Source organism: Thunnus maccoyii, chromosome 11 (genome assembly GCF_910596095.1).
Source record: "Thunnus maccoyii chromosome 11, fThuMac1.1, whole genome shotgun sequence".
NCBI lineage: Eukaryota > Metazoa > Chordata > Actinopteri > Scombriformes > Scombridae > Thunnus > Thunnus maccoyii.
In genome coordinates, this window is record NC_056543.1 from 28749891 (window position 1) to 28777387 (window position 27497).

Here is a 27497-nt window from a genome sequence, read left to right on the forward strand (position 1 = left end):
ACTTGTGTATCCTTTTTCATTTTGTATTTTTACTCCAAGGAGCTTCTTGTTGTCTTCAATGCTCCTTAATGTATGATACAATTCTGTTACTCTTGAATTTATATTTATACAGATATACATATTTTTTGTATCTTTTTTTTCCCCTTTTTTTCAACTTCCCCTGTGCTAAAGTTCAAACATCCATGTCTACGCAGTATTATAGATGATGTAATGTGGACAGCTATCTCTTTTTTTACATTTATGTATGAACTGAGAATTTGTATAAATGCTGTCACGGTCTTTGTGTGTAAAATGTATGTATAAATTAAATTAACCAACTCGGACTCTTGCTTTATTTCAGTAACATTTGACGTGTGAACTGAAGGGGACACAGTTGCTTTATTATAATTTATAACATATATTTAGGTCTGTCAAAGCTTGAGATTAAGGTCACATATTGCATATTTGAATTTTTCTATCTAATAAAATCAGACTGTTGGGTAAATATCTGCTGTACACCATGTAGATGAATAGTAATGCAATGAATAATTCATTTCTGTGGAGGTTCATTGCAGCCATAATCCACCTGAAATCAGTTACCCCACCGTTGCATTTCTATATCTATATCTATAGTATCATTTATTTGGACTTTTAGTGTACCTTTACTTCACAATAAGGTATCTGAGCTATTTTCAGTGGGTAAACAGTTTTTATATATTTAATATAAACAATGCTGCTGCCTTCTAAAGGTTAGCAGCGACAGACTGGCTGTACTACTTTCTTATCTAAAATTCAATGTGTTATCAGTACAGAACATATTGTAAGTATATACAGTCCATATAATGTAAGTAACATAAACATAAGTAACATTTTTTTAAATGCGAATGTACACAGTATAAGTGAAGATAAGGGGTCAGGAATTTCAAGTTTCAGATTTATAAAAAATGATGACTTCTGTTTTTTAAAATAATATTGACCAAACCTAAGAAATCTTACTTCAAAATTGATGAGCTAAATCTTGAATTTAGTGTTAAAAATGGAAAATTATGATTTAGAAAATGTAATAAATGGTCAAAGGAAACTGCAATAAGTTTAAAATTGTAGCTCAAACGACAGGAAAAGGTCAAGTAAATACTCAAGTTAGTACTTATACAGTACTTGAGTAAATAGTTACTTTACACCAGTGGTTCCATGCCCCCATAACCCTGTCAGATGAACTCAGGTAACCCTTCATCCACACCAACTGTCATGTTCGAAATGTGTGATTTTAAACTGGGTGTTATTTAACTATTAAGGATATAAAAGTGGATATATTAGGTTGGTTTGGTTAGGTTTATTCACCACCACTTGGATTGGTAGAAACTTAAAATTTCAACCATTTATTCATGACTTTTTACTATTTCAACCTGTCAACCATTAAGTTAACTATATGAACTGTTTATCTGTTATTCTTTCAATCATTTATCCATTAGCTAAGTAACTGTTTATCCAAAATACTTTTAGCTATTTCAACCATTTATTATTTACATTTTACCATTGCGACCATTTATTTATCAAATTTTCAACCACTTGAAATGGTTTCTATACAGTATTTCAACCATATCCATTTCTTTTAACTATCTATGTTAACCACTTATCCATTAATTTTCTTCTCTGCTTTTGTTTTCTCATTATTTTTCACACTGGTGTTCAGGTGTTATACCTGACTCAATATGTGGACTTATTGTTTAATCAAATCAAATTTTTTATTTGATAAAATTACTTGAGCTACTCCACAATCCTTCCACATACCCCGCAGAAATACCCTCTGGGGTAAAAATACCCCTAATTGGAGATTACTGATGTACACCACTGTTGTGTGACATTTTGTGACATTTCATTTGTAATTTCCCATTTACACTTACATTTTCCCTTTTTTACTTGTCCCAAATATAGGTATGATCTAAAAAAGAGTTCTCTAAGGCCAGATATACACAACCAGCAATTTACTGTGACTCTCAGTTGCTTTCTGGCTCTTAACTTGAAATGTTCTGTTGTTGTTTTCATGTTATTTTCATATTTTAGGAGTTTGCTGAAGTGAGCAGAACTTTAAACAGCAGGACTGAGGTCTGACAGAGCAGTGAATATTTATAACCCACTGCCTGCCTCCAACATGGATGTATAATAATTATATTATAATACATATATAATTATATTACAATACTTCTATGTATGATAATTAGTATAATAATGATATTATAATACATATATAATGATATTATATTACATTCATGTATAATAATTAGTATAATAATGACATTATAATGCATATCTAATGATGTTATAATATATATCTAATGATATTATAATACATATTTAATTGCCTCCTCACTGCGCTGAAAAACCCCGCCGGGTCCCAGTGCTGTCCCAGAATGCAGAGCGCATGGCGCGTCATTGGAGAGGGACGATGATGGCGGCGGTCGGTGCACCAGAAGTGATCACACAGCTGGAAAGCGCTGCCAAAGTTTTAATGGTGAGAAATTCAGCGTTGTTTTGTAGCCATGGCGGAGACGGTAAATTTACGGTACCTGTGTCTCGGGTGGAGTTTGGCAGTCGGGGGACTCTCGCGGGTTTTGTTGTTTGATATGTTGGGTTTTTACCGGAGACGCGGTCTGTGAGCGATGCGTGGCGCAGCGCCCTGTGTGTCTCCATCCCGCAAAAATCCTCCTATCATCCTAACATGTCAGCCTCTCTTTGTTTACGTGCTTCCTCTCATGAACCAGCACCCTGATAAACGACTCCCCGTTCAGACACTTTCCAATGTGGCTCCGTTTTCCACAAACTGCGGCGGTTCGTGTCTCTGTCCGTTCAACCGCCGACGTTACGTTAAGTTTTATTACTCTGTGGGGACACAGTTAGAGTATCTCGGCTCTGTTGCTTTAACGTTACACGCTGTTTATTCGCTCTGCCAGTAGCTTTGTGTTATCCTGTACCACCCAAAACACTCGTTTCCATCCAGTGCTTGTCCCTTTCCCTCCTCTGAGCTCCCTCCAGCCTCCACTGGGTCACACCATGTGCCTGTCATGACTGTGTACTGGACTCATGTGCAAGCTAGAGCCTGTTGTTGCTTTCTGCCATGTTGCTTTTCCTTCCTATGGTTTTACACTAACGCTAAACGTAGTGGACAGAGTTGCCCTCCGTCTGTTTTAGGACATTATTTGCTCTATTTGAGCACCACAGCAGCCATGTCAAGTGCTTTAATACTGAACACATGTTGGTCAGCAGGGGTCTTCTGAATGGATGTTGTTTCAGGTATTAGGTGAATTATGGATTTAAGTGTCTAGATAATCAGTAGGAGACTGTTGATTAAAGGTATAATATGTAAATATTCCGCATTAAAATGTCTAAAAATGACAACTTATATATTTTGTTAAGTTGTGTACTTACATTATCCCAAATGTTTCCAACAATTTTCAAACCCAGAGAAATCATTTTAATCTAAGTAACGGTCTGTTTCATTTGGTCACCTGTCAATGGCATCATGCCCCCTCTACCAAAGGGTATATGCACACAAGATGCATGTGTCAGCATGTGGTTGTCATAAATGGACTTTTATTCAGTTTTAAGCCACATTTTCATGATAAACTTTTTAGATCTTGGTTGTTTTTGACTGTATCTGTTAACCGGATGAAGGATTTTAGTCATTGGACGTCTGGATCTTAAGTTATCAGAGAAACAAGCTGAGCAAATGTTAGCAGCAGCTCTGCTAGCGGTCCCTACCGGACGTTCTGTGCCCGGCGAACAGCGTGAAACTGCTTTATTCAGTGTTCTTACTAGTTTTAATCCCAGTGTACGTTTGTTCTGGAGAGGAGGAGACCTGTGGATAATTCGGCTCCTGGTAAAAACATCCTGAATGATGAACAGTGGAGTAACCCTAACCCGAAGAAGCTGGTTGTTTAAAAATGAAGACAACAACTTCCATAATCCCACGTTAATACACAACGTCATCAAACTCTGTCTTTTGTTATTGTTTTGATTGAGAGACCACTAGCTGCAGAAGTTGCATATCGTGTCTTTAAATATCCATGACTTTCAAAGTTACGTATGTGTTTCTAATATTCAACCTACTGTCATTGATTTAACTGATATAATGTGATACAGTTCAACAGCACCATAAACCACAGCCTCTAAACTGACCATGAAGTTGAATCAACTTGTGCTGCAATTGTAACAATTGTCTTCACTATCGATTAATCTACCGATTATTTTCTGGATTCATCAATGAATCATTTTGTAAATAAGATGTCAGAAAATGAGTCGAAAACTCAACGAAAATCAGTTTTATCATGTACAACAAAGAAGAGCATCATCCTCACATTTGAGAAGCAGGAGCCAGTGAATTGTTATTATATTTGCTTTAAAAAAATAACCAAAACCAGTAAGTGATGATGGAGATAGTTGCCCATTAATTTTGTTGATCAACTAATGGATTATACTTGAATAATTGTTGCTACAAAAACTGAGTATAATATTTTATTGCAAGGCTGTTGTTTTAGACCACATTAGTGAAAGCAAAAAGGCAGACAGTAAAATGGCACTAAATTGATTACATAATGCTGACGCAATTGTGAACAGACCAAACAAAATCAAACTTTTATGATTCAGATAGTTCACAGTAATCTCATCATACTGATAGAGTAGCCTTTAGAAGTCATGCATTCATCTGAATGAAATTGGTTTCTCTCCTGACAGTTTGAGTGTACTTATGCAGTCCAGACACTAAAGAGTATCTTCTCATCTCGTGGCTGGTTTCTGTAATTACTTTTATCATTATTTGTTGCATGCATATACTTTGATACTGTTCTTAGTGCTGATTTGTAGGTGTTTTTGGCCTAATGTTTGAGATGAAAAAAATATTTTAATCAGAATATTTAATGCAGATGTTCCTGATGGCCGTTTATGACTAAATTAATAATCCTTATTTAAGTCTTTTCTTAATCCTGGATTAATTAATTTTCTTCCCAATTGGGGGCAGTGCAGCAAGCTGTTAAGTTGTTATGGTGAACATATTAGCAAACAGTTGCATATTTACTCATCCAGCAGACACCGATAAGCATAAGGATTCATTTGGAGTTGTGTTTGTGGCTGAATGGCAAATTTAAAGGGGACGTATCATGCAAATTTCCAGGTTTATATTTTTACTCTGGGGCTCTACTGGAATATCTTTGCATGATTTACAGTTAAAATAAACTTCTTATTTAACTCATACTGACCTTTAACACAGCCTCTCAGTTCAGCCTCTGTCTGAAACAGGCCGTTTTAGCTCCTGTCTCTTTAAGGCACCCCTCCTGAAGAGCCTACTCTGTTCTGATTGGTCAGCCCTTGACAGACATCCGCCAGCTCAGGAGGCTGTGTTAACAAACCATGAAACACACTGTAGTAGTAGGATTTCACTACTTTTTCTCATTCTTTACTCGAAATGTCAACTTCTCAAATACATCCATGCATGTTCGAACTGAAATCTGATCCAAAATATAAGAGTGGACAACGCAAACACATGGTAAAACACATGGAAAAACTTTAACAACAACCTTAGCAACCAAGACTACGGAACAGACGGCTGTTTATGGGCATGACGAGCTGAAGTCAGCTCATCGGCAAGATAGAAAAAAACGTTTAAAAACAAAGCGTTTAGAGCAGGTTGAAGGCCAGGCTTTTGATTTGCAAGGAGCATTTCTACACACGTTTACCTCAAGTTTTGGAACTTTGACCATGTTTGACAAAGATATCCGACATCATAACAGGATATAAATAACAGAAATCACAAGAAGCATAATATGTCCCCTTGAAATCCAATACTCACTCTCCTTTTACTTATGCTTTGGTGTTCACCAACTCTTGAAGGAAATATCTGGCTGCTAACTGCTCCACTGCGTCTCTAGCTAGTCTCTTAACTTCGTCAGTCTGCTGTTTGTGGTACTGGACATGTGTGTACAATGGGTTCATCTGAGCATTTTCACTGGAAACAGCTGTCTGGTGTGGCTGGGAATGAGACAGATGTGTGTGGTGAGACTGAACCCAAACAGTAAAGTTGCGGGCTGTAAAACCAGAACAATGAGCTGAAAGACGATAAAATGCTGTGTAGAGATGAGGTGGAGTACAGAGTTGGAAGATCATTATCTGTGTGTTCGTCATTTAAAGCAACTCCTTTCACGTTACATTAAGTGTTTTTTTTCTCCCACTGTTAATATGAAAACATTTATTAGTGTAGCTTTAAAATGCATCGTCCTTGAATTTTATTCATTCATCATATCAGAATCCTTAATTCTGATATTCTAGTATGACGTGATCTTGGTGTGTTGTGTGTCTGCCATCTCCATCATAGTGTGGGTGTGTGTGGAGGGGGGTGGGGGGGTTGCTCTCAGATAAAAGGGTCTTTCTTTCCTCCACTGCCCTCAGCCGCAGAGCTGCTTTTACTGCAATTAGGCCTGGAATGTGACTTTCCTGCTGAGCCGTATCATGGCGACACTCCTCAATAAAAGTCTGAGTGTGTGTTGTGCTTTCTCACTTTTATTTGTAGGATATTTGGATGTGTAACGCCTCTTGTTATTAAGCAGGGGCTTCTTCTGTTATTGACTGTCTGGTTTGTAATAAGATCACAGTGTGTGATAGTGATAATCACATTGGGTTTAATGAACTCGATCGTCTGACTGAATGTTCACTCACTGTACATACTGTACAGTCTCTAATTTTAGCAAACCACTCATAGTGCCTCCCTCAGCTGTATGATTGGCTTTCAATTAACCAATCAGGGCTCCGGATGTTTTTGTGTTGATGCAGCAGCAGTCTCATTGGGATCTCTTTCAACACAAGGAGTAAATCTGAGTCTTCCACAAATTATAGTAATCTTTCAGTCACGTAATATGCATATCAGTAGGAAAGTCTTCTTCCTTTTCATATGTCACGGCATGAGGTGCTTCCAAGTGACACTAGCATGGTCAAACCTGCGTCTTGTGAAACTCATCAGCGTGAAGAAAAACTGGATATCAGGAAATCCTGAGAATTTTGTTGTCTTTTATAGTTTGCGTTGCGTCAACCTCGTCGCTGATCTGAATAATTATAAACTTATGCCTCATATGTACATTGTTTTCATTATGTGCTTGTTCACTTCAAAGCACTGTGGTAACAAATGGCTACAGCAGCATATTCCAACAAAGAAAACCTTTAAAATCGTAAATGAAAACTTGAATTTGATTTCTGGATGTTTTGGAACTCAGTATTTTGGAACTGAGTGAGTACAAATCCTGTAAATACTTAGCCTTGTGTATAAGTAATTTTGTGTGTGTGTGTGTGTTTGTTTTCCAGGCACCGCCGTCCATGGTCAGCACAGAGCAGAGGCAGCATGCTGAACACGTATTCCTCTCCTTCAGGAAGTCCAAATCCCCTTTTGCCATCTGCAAGCACATCTTGGGTAACAATTGGATGAAATTGAATTATTTAGCCTGTTCAGCGTATTTCTAACCTTGATGGTTTTTTATAAACATGAATTCATCCATGTTGTTTTTATACAGCTGGAAGCAGCAGAGTTGGGCTTTGCTCAAGGGCACATCTGCAGTTATTGTTCAGTGAGAGGAAATGTTTCAACAGACTTTTCATCCATTCCATGCTAGTCTTTCCATCCAATCTGGGCTTCAGACACCGATGTTATCATAAACCTTCTCCTCTGGAGATTACAGACAAAATATACTTCTCACTTCATCTAAGCTGTGGTTATTGTTTTTAGTAGTAAGTGGAGGTGAGTTGACAGAGCAGTCCTCTTGAGTCTCTCCTGGGCATCCTGGTTGTTGGAGATACACGCCATGATATCCTGGATTTGAGTCCAGCCCAGGGTGTTGGTCATACATTCACCTCTACTCTCAAGCAAAAAAAATAAACTTTGGTTGTGATCCTCTGGGACCTTTGGGGATTCCTAGTTTGGATTTCCTGCTGTAGGCCACACCAACATCTCAACCTGACCCTGCATGTCAGCCACCAAAAGGTTAAAACAGACTCTAATAAATCACCTGCAACCAAAGCAACGCCATGTTCACAAAGGATGAATATCAGCCACATTTTCCAGTCTGTCCTGACATCCAACTCACAGAACAGATGCACTTCCATTTTAACCAGTGCATCTGTCTGAACTGGCTGCTTGTGCATCAGTCACGTATCTCCAAGCTGAAGTGTGTTTTGAGGCTTTCACTTGTTGCTGTGTGCATTTTCATGTAAAACACAGACTGACTGACAAAACAGTGAGTTTATTTGTAATTAAGTGCTAAATAAATAAATACATTGCCTTACTCATATTATTAAAACTATCATGTGAAAACCTTAATAAGGTTGTCTGTCACATAATCTGATTCTTACACCGTGTCTACACAGAAGGTGTCGTGACAGCAGCAGCTTGCAGCGGGATGCCTTCAGTCTCTATACAGTACAGAACAGTGGAGGTCACCAGCGTTTTGGCAGCGCTCAGAGCTCAACACATAATTACTGTAGTTTCGGGCTTAAATTGAAGAAAATAGACTTGAGATGTAAATATACACTTCGTCAGGTCATGGTTGTGTGTGTAAAGCGCGAGTGAAATGCAAGTGAGCCAACGCGCAGCCTGTTTAGACAGATTAAAATAGAAGTGATTCTGTTCCGTCAGATGCGTCTGACACGGACTACTGAATAATTCGGCTGAAATGCTTTCTGTGTGCACGCCATGTAATTACATTAAGTACAGCTCAATTGCAGAATTCTTTTCCTCTTCAGGATTTCTCTGTTGCACTTTTTGATTTCACTGTTGTTGTGTTGTGATTCTGTACATGTGCCACAAACATCCTGCAGTGAACTGAATACAAAAAAGCATCTTAACTAGTGGTGGAAGAATTAAGTTCAAACAGTGGCCACTTTATTGCTGACATTGTGCAGGTATAATATGTTTTTAATGTTTGTTTTTTTAAATTGAATTCATTCAAGAATAAACTGGATTTCTAAAACAGTTTTAGGGTAGAATCTGAGGGCAGATGTCATATTTCCCATTAAGTGACGGAAGCTGATGTTAATCGTTTGACAGAAAAATGACTCGTAAAGATGAACATACATGAGAATTTGAAAGCTCATCCACACACAAACCGTGGTCTGCTTCATTTATGGTAGAAGCAAAGTGCTGTTATTGACACAAATCTGTTCTTTTCAGATAGGCCAAATTATGTTATGTCAAATAATGTCAAATATTTGCCAGATTTGTCCCTCGGGCCACTATTAACCTACAACTGGTATATGGTTTTGACTTCAGCAGCATAGAAATAGAGCTTTTATACATCCTATCAATTGAATAAGTCTCCAAACAGATTTGTGGTAGATTACAGTCTAAGGTTGGACATTCGTTTGATGTTATTGACATTTATGTAGCAGACTAACTGATCTAAAAAGAGTGAGATGAAGAGAGTCTGAGTAGACAACAGAGACAAACTAAACTGAATCTTCACTTGATTGGTTACTTTTTCATCGTGGTTACTTGCAGTTAAAACCATAAAACCATAAACATGCACTCAGTCAGCACAGAGGCAGGATGCTCGCTCAGATATCACCAGACCATCTGCAAACTTCAGTTTAAACAGCTAGTATCTTTTAGGTTAACTAGAGTAGCACCTGTGTTTAAATGATTAGTTGGAAGTGAGATTTACCGCAAAGTATGTCAATGCCTTTATTTACAATCCTGATCCTGGGTGCCCTGAAAAACACTGCTTTATTGTGCTGTTGCATGAATGTTGGTTTTGAAACTATCTTTGCCCCCCTATATTTCTCTTCTCCCTCCCACAGAGACCAGTAAGGTGGATTATGTGCTGTTCCAGGCAGCCACAGCCATCATGGAGGCCGTGGTGCGGGAGTGGATCTTGCTGGAGAAAACCAGCATTGAGTCACTTCGGGCATTCCTCCTCACCTACGTCTTACAGAGACCCAAGTAAGAAAGAATGAATGATAATCAAGCCTGTGTGAGTGTTACACTGCTATTAATTATGTATGACCTCTGCTGACCTCCATTGATGAGTAGCCGGAATCACAAGAACATCAATAGACCTCATCCCATGCTGTATTGTATTTATTTATTGGGGCAGTGCACAGTTCTTAACATAAATGATGCACTGCACCAGAGTTAGCTCAAAGCTAATTAACACCTGTAGTCCCCCCACAATCAAAACATACAACAACAAACAGTGCAAAGCAGAAAACACACAGAACACATTATATAAAATACAAAATGTTACATAACTCTAAAGCACAGAGACTTGCAGAAAAGTAATTCAAGTGTCCTTCATTTTCATCAACAAACCTTTCAAATCTCACATATATGATGGTCTTTTTGATTGGCTAAATACAAGAATGTGGGTGGGATCACACCAAGCTTGTATTAGTAGCATTTGATTGGTTTGTTTGTGTGAAGGTAATATTGATGCCAGTTGAAAAGAGGTTTCTCTCACTAATAAGGTGCCTGAAATGTTTTGCAGTTCTCTTTTTTTAGAAAATTAAATTGCATTTTTGCAAACTATTTGATCCAAGAATTCAGTTTTTCTGTACAGAATGAGTTGGACAGTGGCGTCTGATAGCCTGGAGTCCCTGAACACAACTAAATGAAGTCTGATGGGTTGATGCTCATATTAAGCTGTTTCCTTATGTGTTTACTGGTATAAACAGCAGAGAAGAAGAGCACAGACTAATCTGTCATGAGTACAACAAGTAACAGAATCCACCTAAGTCTCTGACCTGGTGCAATGACAGGTTACAAAAACTCTGTTCAACAGGCGAGCTGGAAGGATTTCTGTTTACTTCTGTTTGATTACAGTGTGAACAAAACACAAAAATGCAATAAAGTGAACTTTGCTATATGATAGAGGCCAAGCAAAACAACCTGCAGCTGTGATTGCACCCTCAGACACAACACTCCTATTTCACTTTGTTTTTCTTACTGTTCTCAATCCCCGTGATGACCAGCGTTCAGTCTCCTTGAGTAAGAAACTGAACCTCAACCACCTCCATGTTTCCTTCCAGTCTGCAGAAGTATGTCCGTGAGCAGATCCTGTTGGCTGTGGCGGTCATCGTGAAGCGGGGCTCTCTAGACAAATCCATCAACTGTAAAAGCATCTTTCATGAGGTCGGACAGCTCCTCAGCAGCGGGAACCCCACAGTGGTGAGAAAGTCAGAGTTCTAGATGTAGCTTTCAGTCATGTACATTTTACAGTTCTGCATTTAGTTACAATGAACAACTAGTGAATCAGTTCAGGTAACTTCCATCAGTGCATCATCAAAGTATCCGCCACAATGTCAAAGCACAGCGTCTTTGTATATGTGGTTCTTACATTAAGAAGAAAAGGCAACACGATCAAATTAACTTAAAGAATTTACAGTGTATTTCTTCCGTTTTGACCTCACAATGATCACTTTGTGCACAAGTGTTTGCATTCAAAATAACCTTCAACAAAACTGCTTTTGCAAATGGAAAGCGTCATTCTGAATTGACATCCACCGTTGGTCAAACCTAGTGTGGGTTACTGTTTTAGTTTCCTTTAATTGATTACTGATACAACGACTAATCCATCATCGTTCAGGTAAATTCCATCAACTGACATCTTACCTTTAGTAAAAAGCTTTGTGACTTCTAATGAATACATTTCCATCCTGTGACATAGACTGAATATTGAGATTTTCAGGAAGTAAATAAGATTTATTGTCTTGTTTCCTTGTGGACTCACAGGAACACATGGTTCTAGATGATATGCCAACTATCATGTGTTTAAAATAGACATTTACCTGTTTTCCATAATCAAACACCACATGTGTAAGTTTAGGTTCAAAAAGGCAGAGAGTGATACAATTAATTAAGTGTAACAATTTAACTGACAGAACCTTTTTTATAATCAGAATGAGCATCTGAATCTGTTTTATTAGCCAAGTATGCAGCATTTGTTCCCCCAAATGCAACATAGAAGAGAATCAATGTAGAACAAAAGTAAAGTAATAATAAATAATGAAATGAACAAAGTAATATTAAAATCACATTAAAAATGTAATTTGTGCCCATCACAGTAAATTGCTTGTTCTTACAGTTACAGAAGACATAACTCACTAAAACAGCCAAAATACAGTTGCAGATAAATGGTAGAGCTTGTAGAGTGCATATTAGAGATATTTAAAGCATGAGATGCATGCTTATTTAAAAAACTGTTCAAACTTTTATCGTATTTATTGTATTTGTGCCCTATTTGCGTGGGGTCTGGCTCAGATTACAGAGAGATCAGTGTGAAAATATAAAGCGATCATACTGAGATTGAAGCTCAAAGTGTGTGTGTGTGGTTAGAAGAAGAAAGTGTAATGTGGAGTTCCTGTTTACCACACTCTCGCACTCTGACTCAATGTACTGTATACACAAAATTGATCTAAGTGCATTTTCATGATAACACATTTTTAGGACCTGATGATGTGAACCTGTGAGCCTGAATATGTCAAATGAAGCGTGTGACTCGGCACACTGATGAAACATGACTTCATGAAGGCAACGTTACTGTATGCTTGTCTCACATTAGCAAAAACACATTGGTATGATTTTGTCTCAGTGCTGCTTTGTATTATTAAACAAACCAGTAGGTGGCACTACTTTGTCAGGTTGTTTCTCTAACCAAACCCCAAACCAGAAAAGGTTAACAGAGTCCTGAGAGTGCTGCTTTCATACAGCTGATTAAGATACACAAAACCAGACAGGAGGAATGTATTAATGAAGTCACCTGCTTTAGTGTTTGTTTTGACTGAAATTCTGTAACTTTAAGCCCCTTAAACTAAATAGTTTTCCTTTCCTGACTAATCCCTGCCTCATCCTCCAGTTCTTCTGACACATAGTGGACAAAATCCATTCACAAGCAGATAATAACTTGGCTCAAGAATAGTGTGCATGTGTTTTTGAAAGAAATTCTCCCTTTCTTAAAATTCTTCACTTGATGTTAGTTATTTAGCTTCAGACACCGTTGGTCAGAGAGAATGAGGTATCACCTTGGGCTCTGGCAAATTTTCTTTTACTATTTTCTGACATTTAATGAATAAATACAGAATAAACAATTCTTAAATAAACACATGTAGCAACCATTGAGGCGGTCTAAAAATCTAACAGATAAAGAGTAATAAATGTAAATATGGTTTTATAATAATTTCAACTCAAACTGAAATGATGGTTTTATCCTTGATTCTTTCAAGAATAGCTTTATTCTCTTATAGTAACCCATGATGTGTTTACCTTCATACTAGTGATTGTATGTCTATATCGTATATCTGTAGGTGTTTTTATTTTTAGATTTAGATTTTGTTGGTCAAAGGTCACTGTGACCTCACGTCTGTCCTATTCTGGTGAACGCAATATCTCTGGAATGCCTGGAGGGAATTTCATTACATTTGGCATAAATGTCCACTTCTCTCAAAGATGAACTGATTAGAATTTGGTTGTCAAAGGTCAAGGTCACTGTGACCTCACAAAACATGGTTTTGGCCATAACTCAAGAATTCATAAGATAATTATGGCAAAGTTTCACACAAATGTGATGACATTTTATATCCAAAGGTCAAAGGTCAGCTTCAGTGTGACATCATAATGTTCTGCAGAAACACTTTTCTGGCCGTTATTCAACAGACATTGATGTAAACTGCAATTTGACTGGTTGATGGAGACATACAACTGCGAGGCGTATTTCTAGTTATTTTTAATTTTTATTTGTAGGTGTAGGTATTTTTCTAAAAACTTGTCTCAACAGAATTGTTATTTACCAATTCCTTACTAAATACTAACAGTATACAGCGTTGCCACTATATAAACTCATTTGTTACAATTTACTTTTCAGCAAGTATAAAAAAATCACCATAAGTGTGTTAAGTGTATTTCTTTTGGCATTTTCTGCCTTTATTTGACAGACTAAAGTGCAGAGGGAGCCAGGAATCACGGACAGAGAGAAGAGTATGACATGCAACAAATGTGCAATGTGTGTACAGACAGAAGCCAATGTCACTGTGACTTTGGAAGGTAGCTGCCAAGAAATCTTCACAAAGAGAAAACAAAATGTTTTCCCAAAGATTTCATAATTATGTTTGTTTGTTTTTTTAGATGTTCATTGAGCTCTCTCACCACCGACCGCAATTTGTTTTAATGTTTTGCAGCTGTGAGCAGCTCCTGTGTTTCCTTTGTGCATTGCATTGTGGGACTACAGTGTAGTATACTCATGAGACATGCTCATTATAAATGCCTACTGACTTTTTTTGTCACTTTTCCATACTGAACTCACTCTACTCGCACATACCTGCCAACATTTAGGTTTCAATTACGCTTGTAAGTACAACCAAACCATTGCGAGTAAAAAGCCAATAAGTACTTTATCAAACCACCTGTTCAACAAGCGTAAAACATGTAGAAAAGCGATATTTTCAACTGCTTTGCCCGCAGTGTCTCATCCACTACTGGTATGTTTTATACAACCAGAGCCCGCTGGTTAAGCTAATAACACAAAAGCTGTGTGTATGTAGCCTAACTGTTTATCTGGGTTTGCCACGTATCTTAGCTGCTGGCTGAGACAAAGCAGCCCCTCCTCTCTACCAGCAGTACCTGCAGGCAGTGAATCACATCAGCAGCAGAGGACAGGAAGAAAGACTGTCTGCGCAGAGAGCAGCTGTGCACACGCCCCTTGAATGGGGTTGTGGTGACAGATGGGTTGAAATAGTAGGTCGTGTGTGTAGATTGTGTTTCATAGACGATCTGGCAACTCGGGTTATGTCAGACAAACTATAAAACTTATGGATCCATGCATATGAGGATTATACATAATGAGGGTTGAAGGCCACACAAATTATAGGAGTTTCCAACAAAACGGGAGCACAGCAGGAGAGGGGGTGAAAATACCGGAAAAACCGGGAAAAACGGGAGTGTTTGGTATGTAGTATAGACTTGAGACTCAGTGCTAGTCCTCCCACATGAATCACACGCAGACCTTCTGAGTTCTTGACTGATGATACTCAAGTGTGACCTCAGTAAAACTCTTTGTATAACCTTTGACCTGTGTGATTACACAATTCTCCCCGCAGCAAACACTGGCCTGCTCCATCCTGACCGCTCTCCTCAGTGAGTTCTCCAGCTCCAGTAAGACCAGCAGCATCGGCCTCAGCATGGAGTTCCACGGCAGCTGCAAGCGTGTTTTCCAGGTTCGTTCCCCGCCTCACTTGTGTTTTTTGTTCTTACATGTTGTCCAGCATGTTGTTGACATGTCGATCTAGTCGCAGACAATCGCCTTCTCTGTAATGCATCACTTTTTATTTCCTGAATTCATCCATCCTTCTGTTCTTCTATGACTCCCCCATGTTTAGGAGGAGGGCCTGCGTCAGATCTTTATGTTGACCATGGAGGTTCTGCAGGAGTTCAGCCGCAGAGAAAACCTCAACGCCCAGATGTCGTCTGTCTTCCAGCGCTACCTGGCTTTGGCCAACCAGGTCCTCAGCTGGAACTTCCTGCCACCTAATCATATCCTTTCTTGGTCAGAGACTGACATTATTATACTTGGCTTGGAAAAATCAGGAACACAAATTTGAGGATTTCCAGATCTTGACACGTAGTTAAAATGGATTGAGCCAGGAAATATGTGACAGGGGAAAAAAACAGGTCAGTAACAGTTACTGACATTTTTGTCTCTCTTGGCATTTTCCATGAAACGATATTTTGTTGTTGTGAAGAACAGGGTTATTCTACAGACTGATATAGGAGTCACTTTTTTCTACACAGAAGCCACAGAATCAAATTCAGACAATCCAAGCGGTCTTATATCTGTAGTTTTTACCATCACTTCTATTAGTTTTGACAATATTTAACATTTTACAGCAATTAAATAACTGAAATCTGGACATAACTTTACAACAGCATCCAAAAGATCAGCACCAGAAAGCAGTCAGATGAGCAGGCTAGTTAACCCTATTATGTAACTTTAATATTTTAACATATTATTTACCATTTATTTGGAAGTTAAATTGAGTAGAAGTGAGTGTCCGTGTCTACTGTACTGACATTGTTTTAACTTCAACTTACTCAGAGGAAAGTAAGCTACAGTGAAATTAAGATTTACAACAATCATGTTCCTCAAATTGCTGCTTTCCAAATAATTAAAGATATTTGTTTATAATTTATCATCTCTCCATTTACATTGCTTGTTCTAATGGACCTAATTTGATGTTGTAAAGCATCTACTATTGTTGAACTGATCTCTATTTAATTTACTTTTAGATGATTAAAAGTACAAAAGACAAATTAAGTGTTGTCAAGGAAAATGTTAGTATCAGGACACAAATGTCTTGAACGTCCTCCTCACTTTGAAAATGTGGCAGAGGTTCAGGTTAAGAGAAGAGGGTCGTGCTAATGTCAGGATATTAAGTCAGTGGAATGTCTTCACAAGTGTGTTTGTTTGTGTTTACGTTTATATCTTTGCGTAAATGTACATGACTGTTTTGTGTAGATGAGTATGTGTTGTCTCTATAATGGCAAATCCATCCACATTGCTTCTCGTGTGTGTGTGTGTGTGTGTGTGTGTGTGTGTGTGTGTGTGTCTCTACAAATATGCGATACCAGGAATGCATATCTGTCCATCAGTTTTACTTTGTAGTTCGTCTCTTGTGCACACTTCCATATTATCTTTGCAGTTGGCCGCATTGTTGAGCGAACTTAGGAACAGTGTGTGTGTGTGTGTGTGTGTGTGTGTGTGTGTGTGTGTGTGTGTGTGTGTGTGTGTGTGTGCGCGCGCGCGCACGTGTGTGTGTGTGGCCGGGCTCATTACGGCCTAAATCCCAACCAGCCTGGCATCCTCTCTGCCTGTCTGAAGGGATCTGGAGTGGCGCTTGCTGCCAGCCAGGGCCATGTATCACTTTCAAAGAGGTGTCTGTGTGTCCATCCCCGTATCATTCCAGCAGCCCACCACCCTGCCTTGGCCCTCGGCTCCCCTTGGTATGCCTGGCACGATATGTGTGTGTTCTCAAAGATGCACTTTAAAGTCCTTTGTGTGTGTGTGTGTATGTATGTGTGCATGTTTGTATTAGGTGTACAGTGTAATTAAGTGTACAGTGTAATTGTGATTTATTGTTGTATGCGAATGGATGTGTAGCCACTAGCACAGTTTCCATACCTCTAAGGGAACTTGGGATATGAGGTTAAAGCAGGTTACTGTGGGCTTGAAAATGATCAAATATCAGATCTAGCGCCATCATTGGGTCAAAATTTTAACATGTCCATTACTTTGGTTTTTTACCAAATACCTGCAAAACTAACGACATGCTCATCAACCTCAGCTGTACTTTAGTGCTAACTAGCATGTTAGCATTCTCAGCCTGATTATATTCACATATTGACGTTAACATTTACCTCGTTTAGGTAGCATTAAGAATTAGTCATGGCGGCTGTCTGCAACCTGAAGACACCCTCACAAAGTCATTAAATAAATGTAAATGACTATGAAGGTAGCCAGATGATTCCTAAGTAACCTGAGGTCTCCCCATGGTACTAGTTGCATGAAAATAGATCTGTGATTGTCTGGTTTATTGATGCTGAGTTGTCACAAATCTTGAATGGATTGTCTCAGGCCATAGAAATAACATATAAATTCTCAAATGAAGTGCTGTTCTTGAAATTCTGTGTGCATGTGAGTGTATGTGAAGTCTTTAGTGTCTAGGCTGTTGTTGAAAAGGAGAACAGATTGATGAAGACCGCTGGGAAGCCTGAATGAGTGTAGCCGCCTGTCTGCAAGTGTCACAACACGCCTGTGCCTGTGTGATGTGATGCGAACGTATGCCAGTATGGGTGTCAGGGGGCCTCTCCTTAATTGCGTGGCTGACAGCCGCCACCTTTTACACACAAATACACACACTCACACACTCCTCAACCAGCTCAAAGAGCCTTTTTAAAACGCCTCCCTCCCTTTGACGAACCGAGCGGCATGCGTGTCATCTGTCCTCGCCGCCGTCTGAACCTCGGCCCTTTGGCTCTGGTGTCATCTGGTGGGTGCACGCTCCCCGGCGTCTGTACGACACCGTGTCACTCGGCACAAGGCTTGACACTGGCCAGGGTCGCGGTCAGGCCTTGAGGCTACGACGGCGGTCAGGTGCTGTAAATGGCTGTCCGAGTTGACAGATAGATCACCCCTCCATCCCTTCTGTTGCCTCAATGCTGCCGCGTTAACCAACATATTTGGATCTGTCTTGTGTTGTTTAGATGTCTTTGGCATCTGTGGGAATCTTGAGATTCATGTCTATCAAATGTGCTGCTATAAAAGCCGGTGGCACTTTGTTCTCCAGCAGTTTCCGATGTAGTTTTCTCCCACCTGTTGTTTTCTTCACCAGAAAGGAATGTGTAGATTTCACGGTATATCAGCTCACAGAAACTCAAGTTGTTTCAAATTAAAGCATGGCATTCACCGCCTCCTTCACTGATGAACTGCTGATTTAATTTCTATATCTCTCTGTTGACATATAAACTTTAGTCATAAGAGAGCAGACTTCTGCTGTTTGGAGTTTTTTCTTATATTTAAGTAGGCGTAATAAGCGGCATGAGGTTCTGAGCAGTAATTACCCCCAACAGCCTTATGAGGAGTTATTCTTGTGTCGAAGAGACGGCTGTCAGCCCCACACTTGCCTCGGCCTGGCTCAGTATTCTCATTAGCTGTTCAGGGGTCAATTTATAGGCATTTTGGCCCTCAGTTTAAGGTTAGGATTAGGAATGTGTAAGCTGATGCTGGATGTTTGCCTTGGCCCTGACCTGTATGGAGGATCTTCAACTACTACTGTCTAAACAGATGCTCAGGAGCATGTTCAAGCACGGGTAATATGCTGATGGACGTTGTGTTAGCACATGTATTTTCTGAATTATGTGAGATTTACAGTAGTTATCTTTGACACGTGTCCATTTTCTACTGTTTCGCTGCACTGATTCAAACAGACCAGTTCATGAAGGCTTTTCCATTTGCAATTCTAAACACTGACACTTAAATGTTTCAGGAGACATGGTGCATTTTACACTCGTCACGTAATTCAGACACAGCGAACAATAACAAAGGAGTTGGCATGAGCACCAGTCGCAATCATGGAGCACTTACCAACAAGAAAAAAGAAAAACAAATCATGAATCTCACAGATTGTCATTTTAAATGAAGGCAGTTGAATATTTATTATACTAATATTTTCCCCTCCAAGATGTCCTCATTTCTCTTCCTACAACCATTAATAAACATGTAATATGTTACTGGAATAAAAAGGAGGGATGCAGTGTATAGGTTAAACATCCAACACATATCCAACAACCTGAGGTCTGAATCACCACCTTTATACACAGATTATCACTTTCTCCTTCGGAAAAAAACAAGCTGGCATCGGATACCGTGGAATTATTGATATATGATTGGTTCAGTTCAGTAGAGGCAGAATTAATGACAACTGCTGTCTAAACAGATGGGGGCTAAACACTCGAAGGAAATGGGAAAGGAAAGGGAAGAGAAGGGAGGGGGTGGGCCAGTGAGGAGGTATTCCTGGACTGTTATTTCACATGGCGAGGCTGCAGGGGAGACTTAAGGCAGGATATATCACTTAAACCCTACCACGCGCCTTAGCATAGCGCTGCACTCCTCGCACAGCCGCTGGCAGACGCTCAGCCCAGTCTTCCTGTGCAGCACCACCATCCTCAGTAAGGATCAACCATAATGAATAGAGGATACAGGAGAAGCTCGCTAATCCACGACCCTCAGACACAAAGGTCGTTCAGGCTCGCAAAATGTTCAGATTACTGAGATAGTCCTGTTGTTGGGTATTTAAAGCAGTAATGAAAATATAATCAGGTTGATCTGTTAAGTGCTTTAAAAAAAATGGAAAGTGAAACTGGAAATGTTGAAGTGTGAAGTCAAATTAGATTAGTCGTAATCTAGTCGAATGGCTTGAAGGACCATACCAGCGGTATTGCATGATTTAGCTCATTTACTAATTATCACGTATACTTTTCATTACAGTTTGTAAACCATGCTTCTTTGTCTTTGAAATTTTATGGGTTTTTTTTACTGTTCCAGGCATCTATTGGACTCTTGAAACTTGCTTGAGCCTTGATTCATTTCTGTTAGTTACATTATTGTTTTGAGGTAACACAGCGCAGACTTTTCAAGTCAAATTGAATGACCCTGCATCAGTAAAGGTACCATTTTGTGATGCACTGTTTATTGCACTCTGGTAGAAAGTTATAATTATTTTCTCCAAAAAAGCTAAAATGAGATGTCCTCAATAAGGAGGTGAACAAAACACAGCCAACACAATTTCTCCAGAAAGACAGAGGGGAAAAAGAGCAAAAAACGTTTTTAAAAAAAATGTTTCAAGAGTCTGCTAATTGATTGTATTTACTGTACAAAAATTAATAGAAACCAGTAGCAACCAGAAATAGTTTGAAAAATACATTCAAAAATGTAAATCTGGATTGAATGCATTGGAAAATAGTCTGCAAACGTTTGAGCTTTAGTTAAGGAACTAAAACATGGTGCAAACATGCTGGTTTTGTCCTTTTTAACAACCGTTTTGTGACAAGTGACACAAATCAAATCCGTGATGGCACTGAGCATGTACTTTCTGAACTTTTTAATTAATGGGTAATCCACTTTTGGTAGCATGCGGTACCAAAATCAACACCCACAAAAATTACAAGATTAAGATTTTGTCGTCGACATATTTTGTTTGGTTTTGCGGTCAACATAATTCAGCGTCTCTTGTGCATTCAGAAAGGGCTCAGCCCACATTTGCTGTTTTGTAACCATGTGGTTAGTTTATGCATAGCAACGCATTGCTGAATTACAACCCATGAAGGAAAGAATGATGACTTTTTATTGCAACTATGTTCCCCGACGCTTTGAAGTGGAGCCGTATGTCGATGCACACTACCTGGGCTAAGGTTAACATGCAAAACCATAAATACTGGACGGCCGAGTGTCTGTTACTAAAGATGAGAAGGTGAAAGAGGTCTGTGGTCAAAATGAAAAATCAGGACAGGAAATTAAACTTGAAATGTTGTTTCTCCGGCTGGTGGATGAGACAAACCTAGCAGTAGCAGTTTTATTGGCATTTGACCGGTGGCTGGTGTTAATTAAGGTATTACAGCATGTGTTTATATGTCTATGCTCTTGCAAATTTGGCAACTGCGCGTGAGAACTAAGGCTGTGTGAATCTTTTCTCTTGTGTTTTATTTAAAACTCTTGTGGTCAGTGGTTTTGCATTTGCCTGTGTATTAGGTCAGTCCAATGTGTTTGTGTGTTCTTGTGTGTGTCTGTTTATCTGTCAGTCCGTCATATCTCTCCAGTGGAAAATTGACGTGTCACATTAGTTATTCTTGAGCCCGCTGGAAGGGTTGAGATAGTAGCAGGTGATGTCTTTTAAAAACCCACCAAACCACAGCCACATGTCCTAGTCACTCCGCATACATTACTCATCCTTGAAGCATGTATACCCCACACACACACACACTCACACACTCTCTCTCTCACACACACACACACACACACACATATATACAGCTTAAAATGAAGCCACAGAACAATCAGGAGAAGTAGTTTAAACTTTAATTTTAGATCATGTAATTTGTTTTCAGGGCAGCATATAAAGGTTTTGTAATAGTCACAGAACTGTGTGATGTTTAACTTAGAAAAACACTTGTGAATAAGTGGAATAATTACTACACAGAAACACATCAGATCTATGTTATTACCTACATGTTATGTGGTGAATAATTAGTGAATTTGGGAACTATGTTTTGCTAATTTGCCAGCAGCCTTCCTAACTCTAGAAACATTTTCTGGCATCAGGCAGTTTGTAGTACTCTACTGTCACTCAGCCACTTTGATGCTAAAGGTCATCTTATCTTCTAGGCTAAACGGTACAGAAGTAAACATGTTTCACCTCAAGTCCTCATTGTTCCCTCTTAAATGTTTGAAATTCCATTATCTAAACTCAATGCCTGAATAGTCTTCAATACAATTTAAATATTGTGTTTAACATATTTAAAGAGCTGTGTTTTTAGAGGTCTCACAGATGATGAGCTTTCTTTGTGCGCTAACCTTTTGGAGAAATAAACCCAGTCAAGCAGAAAATTTGAAAATGTTTTTTTAATATTGAAATTGCTTTTCATTTCTGCTCTTAATTTTATCCAAAAGGTTTCAAACATTCTTTAATCTATTTCGATGAAACTCTCCCTTTTTTAATCCCCTTAAATTTGAGTGTTTGCATCTTTTTTGTTGTTAAAAACCTGTCAGACCCGTCTTATGTCTCTGTCCGGCTGCGTTAAGCAGTCGATGTCGTTGTGTAGTTATCATTCCTGAGGTCTCTTGTGAGTTTTCTCTCAGTCATATGATCTTTAGGAGGGTTTGTACAACCTCTGTCACCAAGGTGGTCCCTCCCAAAGGAGACGGCCTCTGTCTGCAGGCTGCGAGACTGGCTCAGTCCCACTTGTTCTAGAAGTTAATATCCACTTGCTCTTTTACTTCCCCCCCCCCCTCTTGTATCTTTCCTGCCTATTTTATCTTCGTCTGAATGCTTAACATGCAGGGATTTGATTTAGTTCATAGAAGTCTTTATTTAACCTGGTTAATTTAGTAAAATCAACATCAAGACAGACGTGAAAGTTGTAAATCAAGAGTACTTAAAAGCAAGCGAAAGGAGGGAAAGTACAGAAAGTATAAAAAAAAAAATACAGAAACATAAAATTAGTCATATCGTAGCATACTCCTTACTTATTCTGATCTCTTTCTCATTCCCTCTCCCTTCAGAAAAGTTCAGTTAGAGGTCTTCTGCCTCACCACGACTATTTTTAACAAGGCCTGAAAGCCAAGCATTGAACGGACACACATACACACACACACAATCCCACAGACCCTTAGACAGGTGCCAACTTTTGTGCCGAAAAGTGTACTGTGGTGTGTTGTTGTGGGGTGTGTGCATGGGGAGTGACTGTGGGCTGGTGTCGGAGCAATGCGTGACCTCGCCGGCCTCTGCCGCTGTTTGGCTTTGATCAAACATTCCTCTGGAAGTTTCCCCCTCCTGCTGTCACCGAGCCACAGGATAGTGATACAGTTTTGTGTGGGTAATGGAAGACAGAAAGAATGAGATGGTAATTTTTTTTTTTTTTTTTTTTTTTTTTTACAAGCATCAAGCTGCAAATCAACATATGCAGAATATATTGAAACATAACCATCACAAATTAACATAAAGATTGTAATTACTGGTAGTAAGTGTAACAGAATGATCCTTTTATCCAGTATCCTGGATAGAAAACAATACAATAATTCATATTCCACTGAGCCACATGTTGTCAGTCATAACAAACTCATGCTGTGCAGCCAGACATAGTTGAAAGCCACAGCACTTTATGTGATCTTTATTGAAGATTTCAAAGTTTCTAAAGATACCAGATGAGTCGGGTTGAAGTTTGGAGAAATGTATATAAAGTGACAGGCAGGAAATTTATAATATTTCTATTTGATGGAGTGATGCAGCCATAAAACATATTGGATTTTGGGTTTGAATTAGAGCTAAAACAATTGAGTAGTTAATCGAAAATAAATTGACAACTATTTAGCACATCTATTAATAGTTTATGTAAAAAATGCTTTTAACTTGTTTATTGTGAGAATTAGCTGCTTTATTTGGGTTTTTAACTGTCAGTCAAAACAAGACATTTGAAGACGCACTTTTCACATTTCTATAGACTAAACTATTAATCAAGAAGATAATTGGCAGATTCAGTGATAATAGAAATAATGGTTAGTTGCAGCCCTAGTTTGAATATCTCAGTCAGTGTAAAAACTATACTGTAGCTTCAACCTGGTACAAAATATGTCCATGATACTGTCAGACAGAGTGGAATAAGATTTTGCTGTTTTCCAACCTAAAAGCTGCTTAACAGGAAATAAAGGGGGGTTAAGAAAGTATCATGACTAACGAAGGGGTCAGAGGTTTGTAAAATGTCCTGAGATTGTTTTGTTGAGTCATGTGACGGAGGAGGATTGAGCGAGGAAGGGAAGAGAGTTTTGAATAGCTGGGCATAGAAACGTTTCTGTAGTAAGGTAAGATTGAGAGGAGCGTACGCTTTGAAGACTAGGAGCTAAGTTTTTTTTTTCTGAGTGAGGAAGGACTTGTGAAAGTGGTTCAAAGAAAGGAACGAAATTTTGATTGGTGTGTGTGAGAGAGAGAGAGCGAGGGTTTGTTCTTGGTGAGCCAAGGAAAGAGCATGTTGTGAGTGTGTGTGTGAATAAGTATTGAATGACGGGAAGTGTTGTGGCTGCGTAGGGAGAATGTGTGTGTGTTGTGGGTTTGTGAAAAGCTTCTTGTGGGTGTAGAGAAAGTCTTCAATAAAGAGAAGAGAGAAAGTGTGTTGTGGGGGCATAAAGAAAGAGACTTGTTTAAAACAAAAAAAAAGAAAAGAGCTGTTTTGAAAAGGATTAAGATGAAAAAGTCTTTATTGCTTTTAGAAGAGACTGAGTGTGTGTGTGTTGTGGGTTTAGATGGAGTCTTAAATAAGGAGTGTGTTTCGTATGGGAAGAGAGACAGCATCTTGTGAAGGGTAAAGAGAGATTTGGGAAGTGGTCAAGAGGAGAAAGGGAGTGTTGGCAAAAGAGCAAAGTGTGTAATAGAAGTTTTAAGTGTTGGAATGTGTGTTATGGGGGCAAAGAGAAGTTGCTTTGGTCTTGGAAAGCCTTCAAGAGAAGAGACAAAGTGAGTGGTGATTGGCTGAGGAGGGAGAGGGAGTGTTTCAGGGCAGTAAGGAGTCTCGAGGACATCTTGTAGAGGAGTGGACTCAGAGGCAGAGCAGCGCAGATTGGCTGCAGCGAGAGTGTGTCTTGGGTGTTTAAGGTCTTGAGGAAGCAGAGAGGAGAAATCTGAGTGTGCAAAAGAGAAGAGTGCTGGTAGGAAGAGAGGTGAACAAGAGGACAAGAAGGCAAAAGGGTGTCAGTGGAGGGTAAAGACTGGAAAAGACAAAAAGCTGGAGGGAAAGGAGGAGAGGGAAAAGAGGCTTTAACGGTGAGAAAGAAAGCAAGAGTTTCTTTTGCGGGTTGAAAACTGGCAGATGAAGAGCTGACGAGGGAGAAAGAGAAGTGAGGGAGGACAAGAAAACAAAGCAACAAAGGAGGGGAGGGTAAGAGAAATTAAAGCTTTTTGCGTAATAAAGATCCACAGAGGTAATGAGAGGGTGAGTTAGTTAACAAGTGACTAAGAAGTTTCTGCTGCGAGCCACAAGAAACCCAAGACCTGCCACAGAGACCAAAATACCCATTGAGAAGGGAGCGTAGTGACAGGAGCTGCTGTGTTTTTGTGTGTGGCGCTCCTCCTCATCTTCCTCCTCCTCCTCCTCCTCCTCCTCCTCCTCCTCTTTCTCATGCTGCTGTTGGCCTTAACTGGCGGCGGGTCACTGGGGCGCCACTACATCGCCATGTTCGAGGCCACGCAGAACGTCACGCTCAAGCCTACGGAGTCCTGGAGGGAAGCGCTGCTGGACACCCGCGTCATGGACCTCTTCTTCACTGTAAGTATCTTGTTTGTCCTTTTTGTTTTTTATTTGTCTTTCGTAGTTTATCTGCAGGTCCTGAGAATTATTTTCACATCGTTTTAAAATTAAAAAGTGTTCAGTTTCCATGTTGCGCTTTTTTTTTTTTTTTTTTTGCACAGTTTTTCACAGCGGCTTTGATTTTTCATTTTCAAACGAAGTCTTCCGTTTCATTTTAAACAGCATTGCAAGGGTAAAATAATTCAATTTAATTGAATCTACTTGAGGAAACTTGCAGACGCCTTGCTTCCTGACATACTGTATGTTTAGTTTTGTCAATTAATCTGCATTTATCTATCTAAATCCTTCTGTTTTCCATCCATTCATCCATATCCTTCTGTCACAGAGGTCGCTCTTCAGATTTTTTATCCCAAGTCAAGGTCTTCCTGTCTCATACTTTTCCATTAGAGATTTCTTGTGTCCTGCTTTCCCCTTACTACTACTTCATTTTATTTTTTTTCCTGACTTCTAGCTGGTGGTTTATTTATGATAAACAAAGAGAGACAGTTTGCCTTTTCATGTAGGGCAAAGAAATGTCACTTGACCTCGTCTTTTTGGCACATCTAAGTTTTTACTGGTTTTGTCGGTTTCCTGGACGCTCCATTAAGTAGATTTATGGGTGCTTTGCAGTGGGGTCGTGTTATTGTGTTACTGTTAGAGGACCGCCCAGTGAAGTAAATGTGTATTTTTGTGCAGTGACTTGTGTGTTTAAAGAGGCGGCCCACGCTGGCTAAGTAAACGGTGTGGAAGAGAAGTGTGGAACAAACCAGTCAGCTCTTCTTCCATTCAGCATCTATCCAAACCCTCTGGCTGTACATCGCCCGATACTGCTCCACTACCCAACCTCTCAGCTGTCTACCGCCGTATACTGCTCTGCCCCGGCCTTTTTACTACCACTACCTGCTCCGCTATCACAACCACCCACCTGTCTTCCACCCGTCTACTCCACAGCTGCACTCGTTGCCTCGGGTCACCAAATACTGCTACACTACCTAAAGCACGTCTGTCAAATATGAATTGTTGCTGCACTAACCGAGCCCTCTATATATTACCAGATGCTGCTCCATTTCTGATATTCCTTTTGCCAAAAGCTTCTTTCCAGTGAATGCTCAGTCACTATAGCTCTTTTTCTGCCAAGCACAGCTCCGCTACCCCTTACCTTTTTATCTGTCTGCTGCTTCACAGCTCTACTACTTCCGTATCTATTTCCAGATTGTCCTGCCTCACTCTACCAACCGCATGCACGTTGCCAAAGTCTGATCCACTCACATACATTTGGGCCCTGACACTAACAACACGGAGCCAAGCAAAACAAAAAAATCATCTTGTCAGTTTATCTACCAAGTATATGACGAGTCTGTTTGATCAGAGGAGTGCAAATACACATTACTCAGTAGTTATTTTCTCTCATGCATGCACAGAACATATTGTATAAACAGTTCAGCGATCAGCTAGCTGTTTGCTGTAGGCTTTGAAATTGTCTCGATGTTCTCAGGGCTCTAAATCTTCTGCTACTAAATACTACTGTACCACACGTTCATTACTAAATACTTCTTCCTCCAGCACCATCTCTACCTGGAGTCTTCGTGAGGCTTAACTCAGATTCAGAGAGACAGAGTAAGTCCTGTGACTAGTGTTATTAAAGCTGCTGGTCTCTTGAGTTTTACCAAACATAATTTCGTCGTACGCCTACAATGATGAATGAAGTGTCTTCTTCTTTTGTTATTAAAAGCTGTAAGTTGCTGGCTTGATTTGTGTTCGACTTTATCAGGAAGTAGTGTTAAATAACGGGGTAGTAGTTTTTGTGTTCATCCCATGAAGTGCATGTAATGTTTGACAGATGCTGGAGGGAAGCTCTGGTTTATATGTCTGTTATTGCTTTTTGAATAACGAC

General features: G+C 39.4%; 1 protein-coding gene across 1 annotated transcript in view; it reads left to right on the forward strand.

The window, feature by feature from the left end:
- The first annotated feature begins 2399 nt into the window (after nucleotides 1-2399).
- Nucleotides 2400-27497, forward strand: part of xpo4 (exportin 4) — a 59804-nt gene continuing 34706 nt past the window's right edge. Inside the window, exons 1-7 of the mRNA XM_042426058.1 lie at nucleotides 2400-2491; nucleotides 7324-7429; nucleotides 9808-9949; nucleotides 11035-11173; nucleotides 15097-15213; nucleotides 15376-15529; nucleotides 25470-25582. Of these exons, the coding sequence (XP_042281992.1) occupies nucleotides 2402-2491; nucleotides 7324-7429; nucleotides 9808-9949; nucleotides 11035-11173; nucleotides 15097-15213; nucleotides 15376-15529; nucleotides 25470-25582 (861 nt within the window). The 5' untranslated portion in view covers nucleotides 2400-2401. The remainder of the gene's footprint in view (nucleotides 2492-7323; nucleotides 7430-9807; nucleotides 9950-11034; nucleotides 11174-15096; nucleotides 15214-15375; nucleotides 15530-25469; nucleotides 25583-27497) is intronic.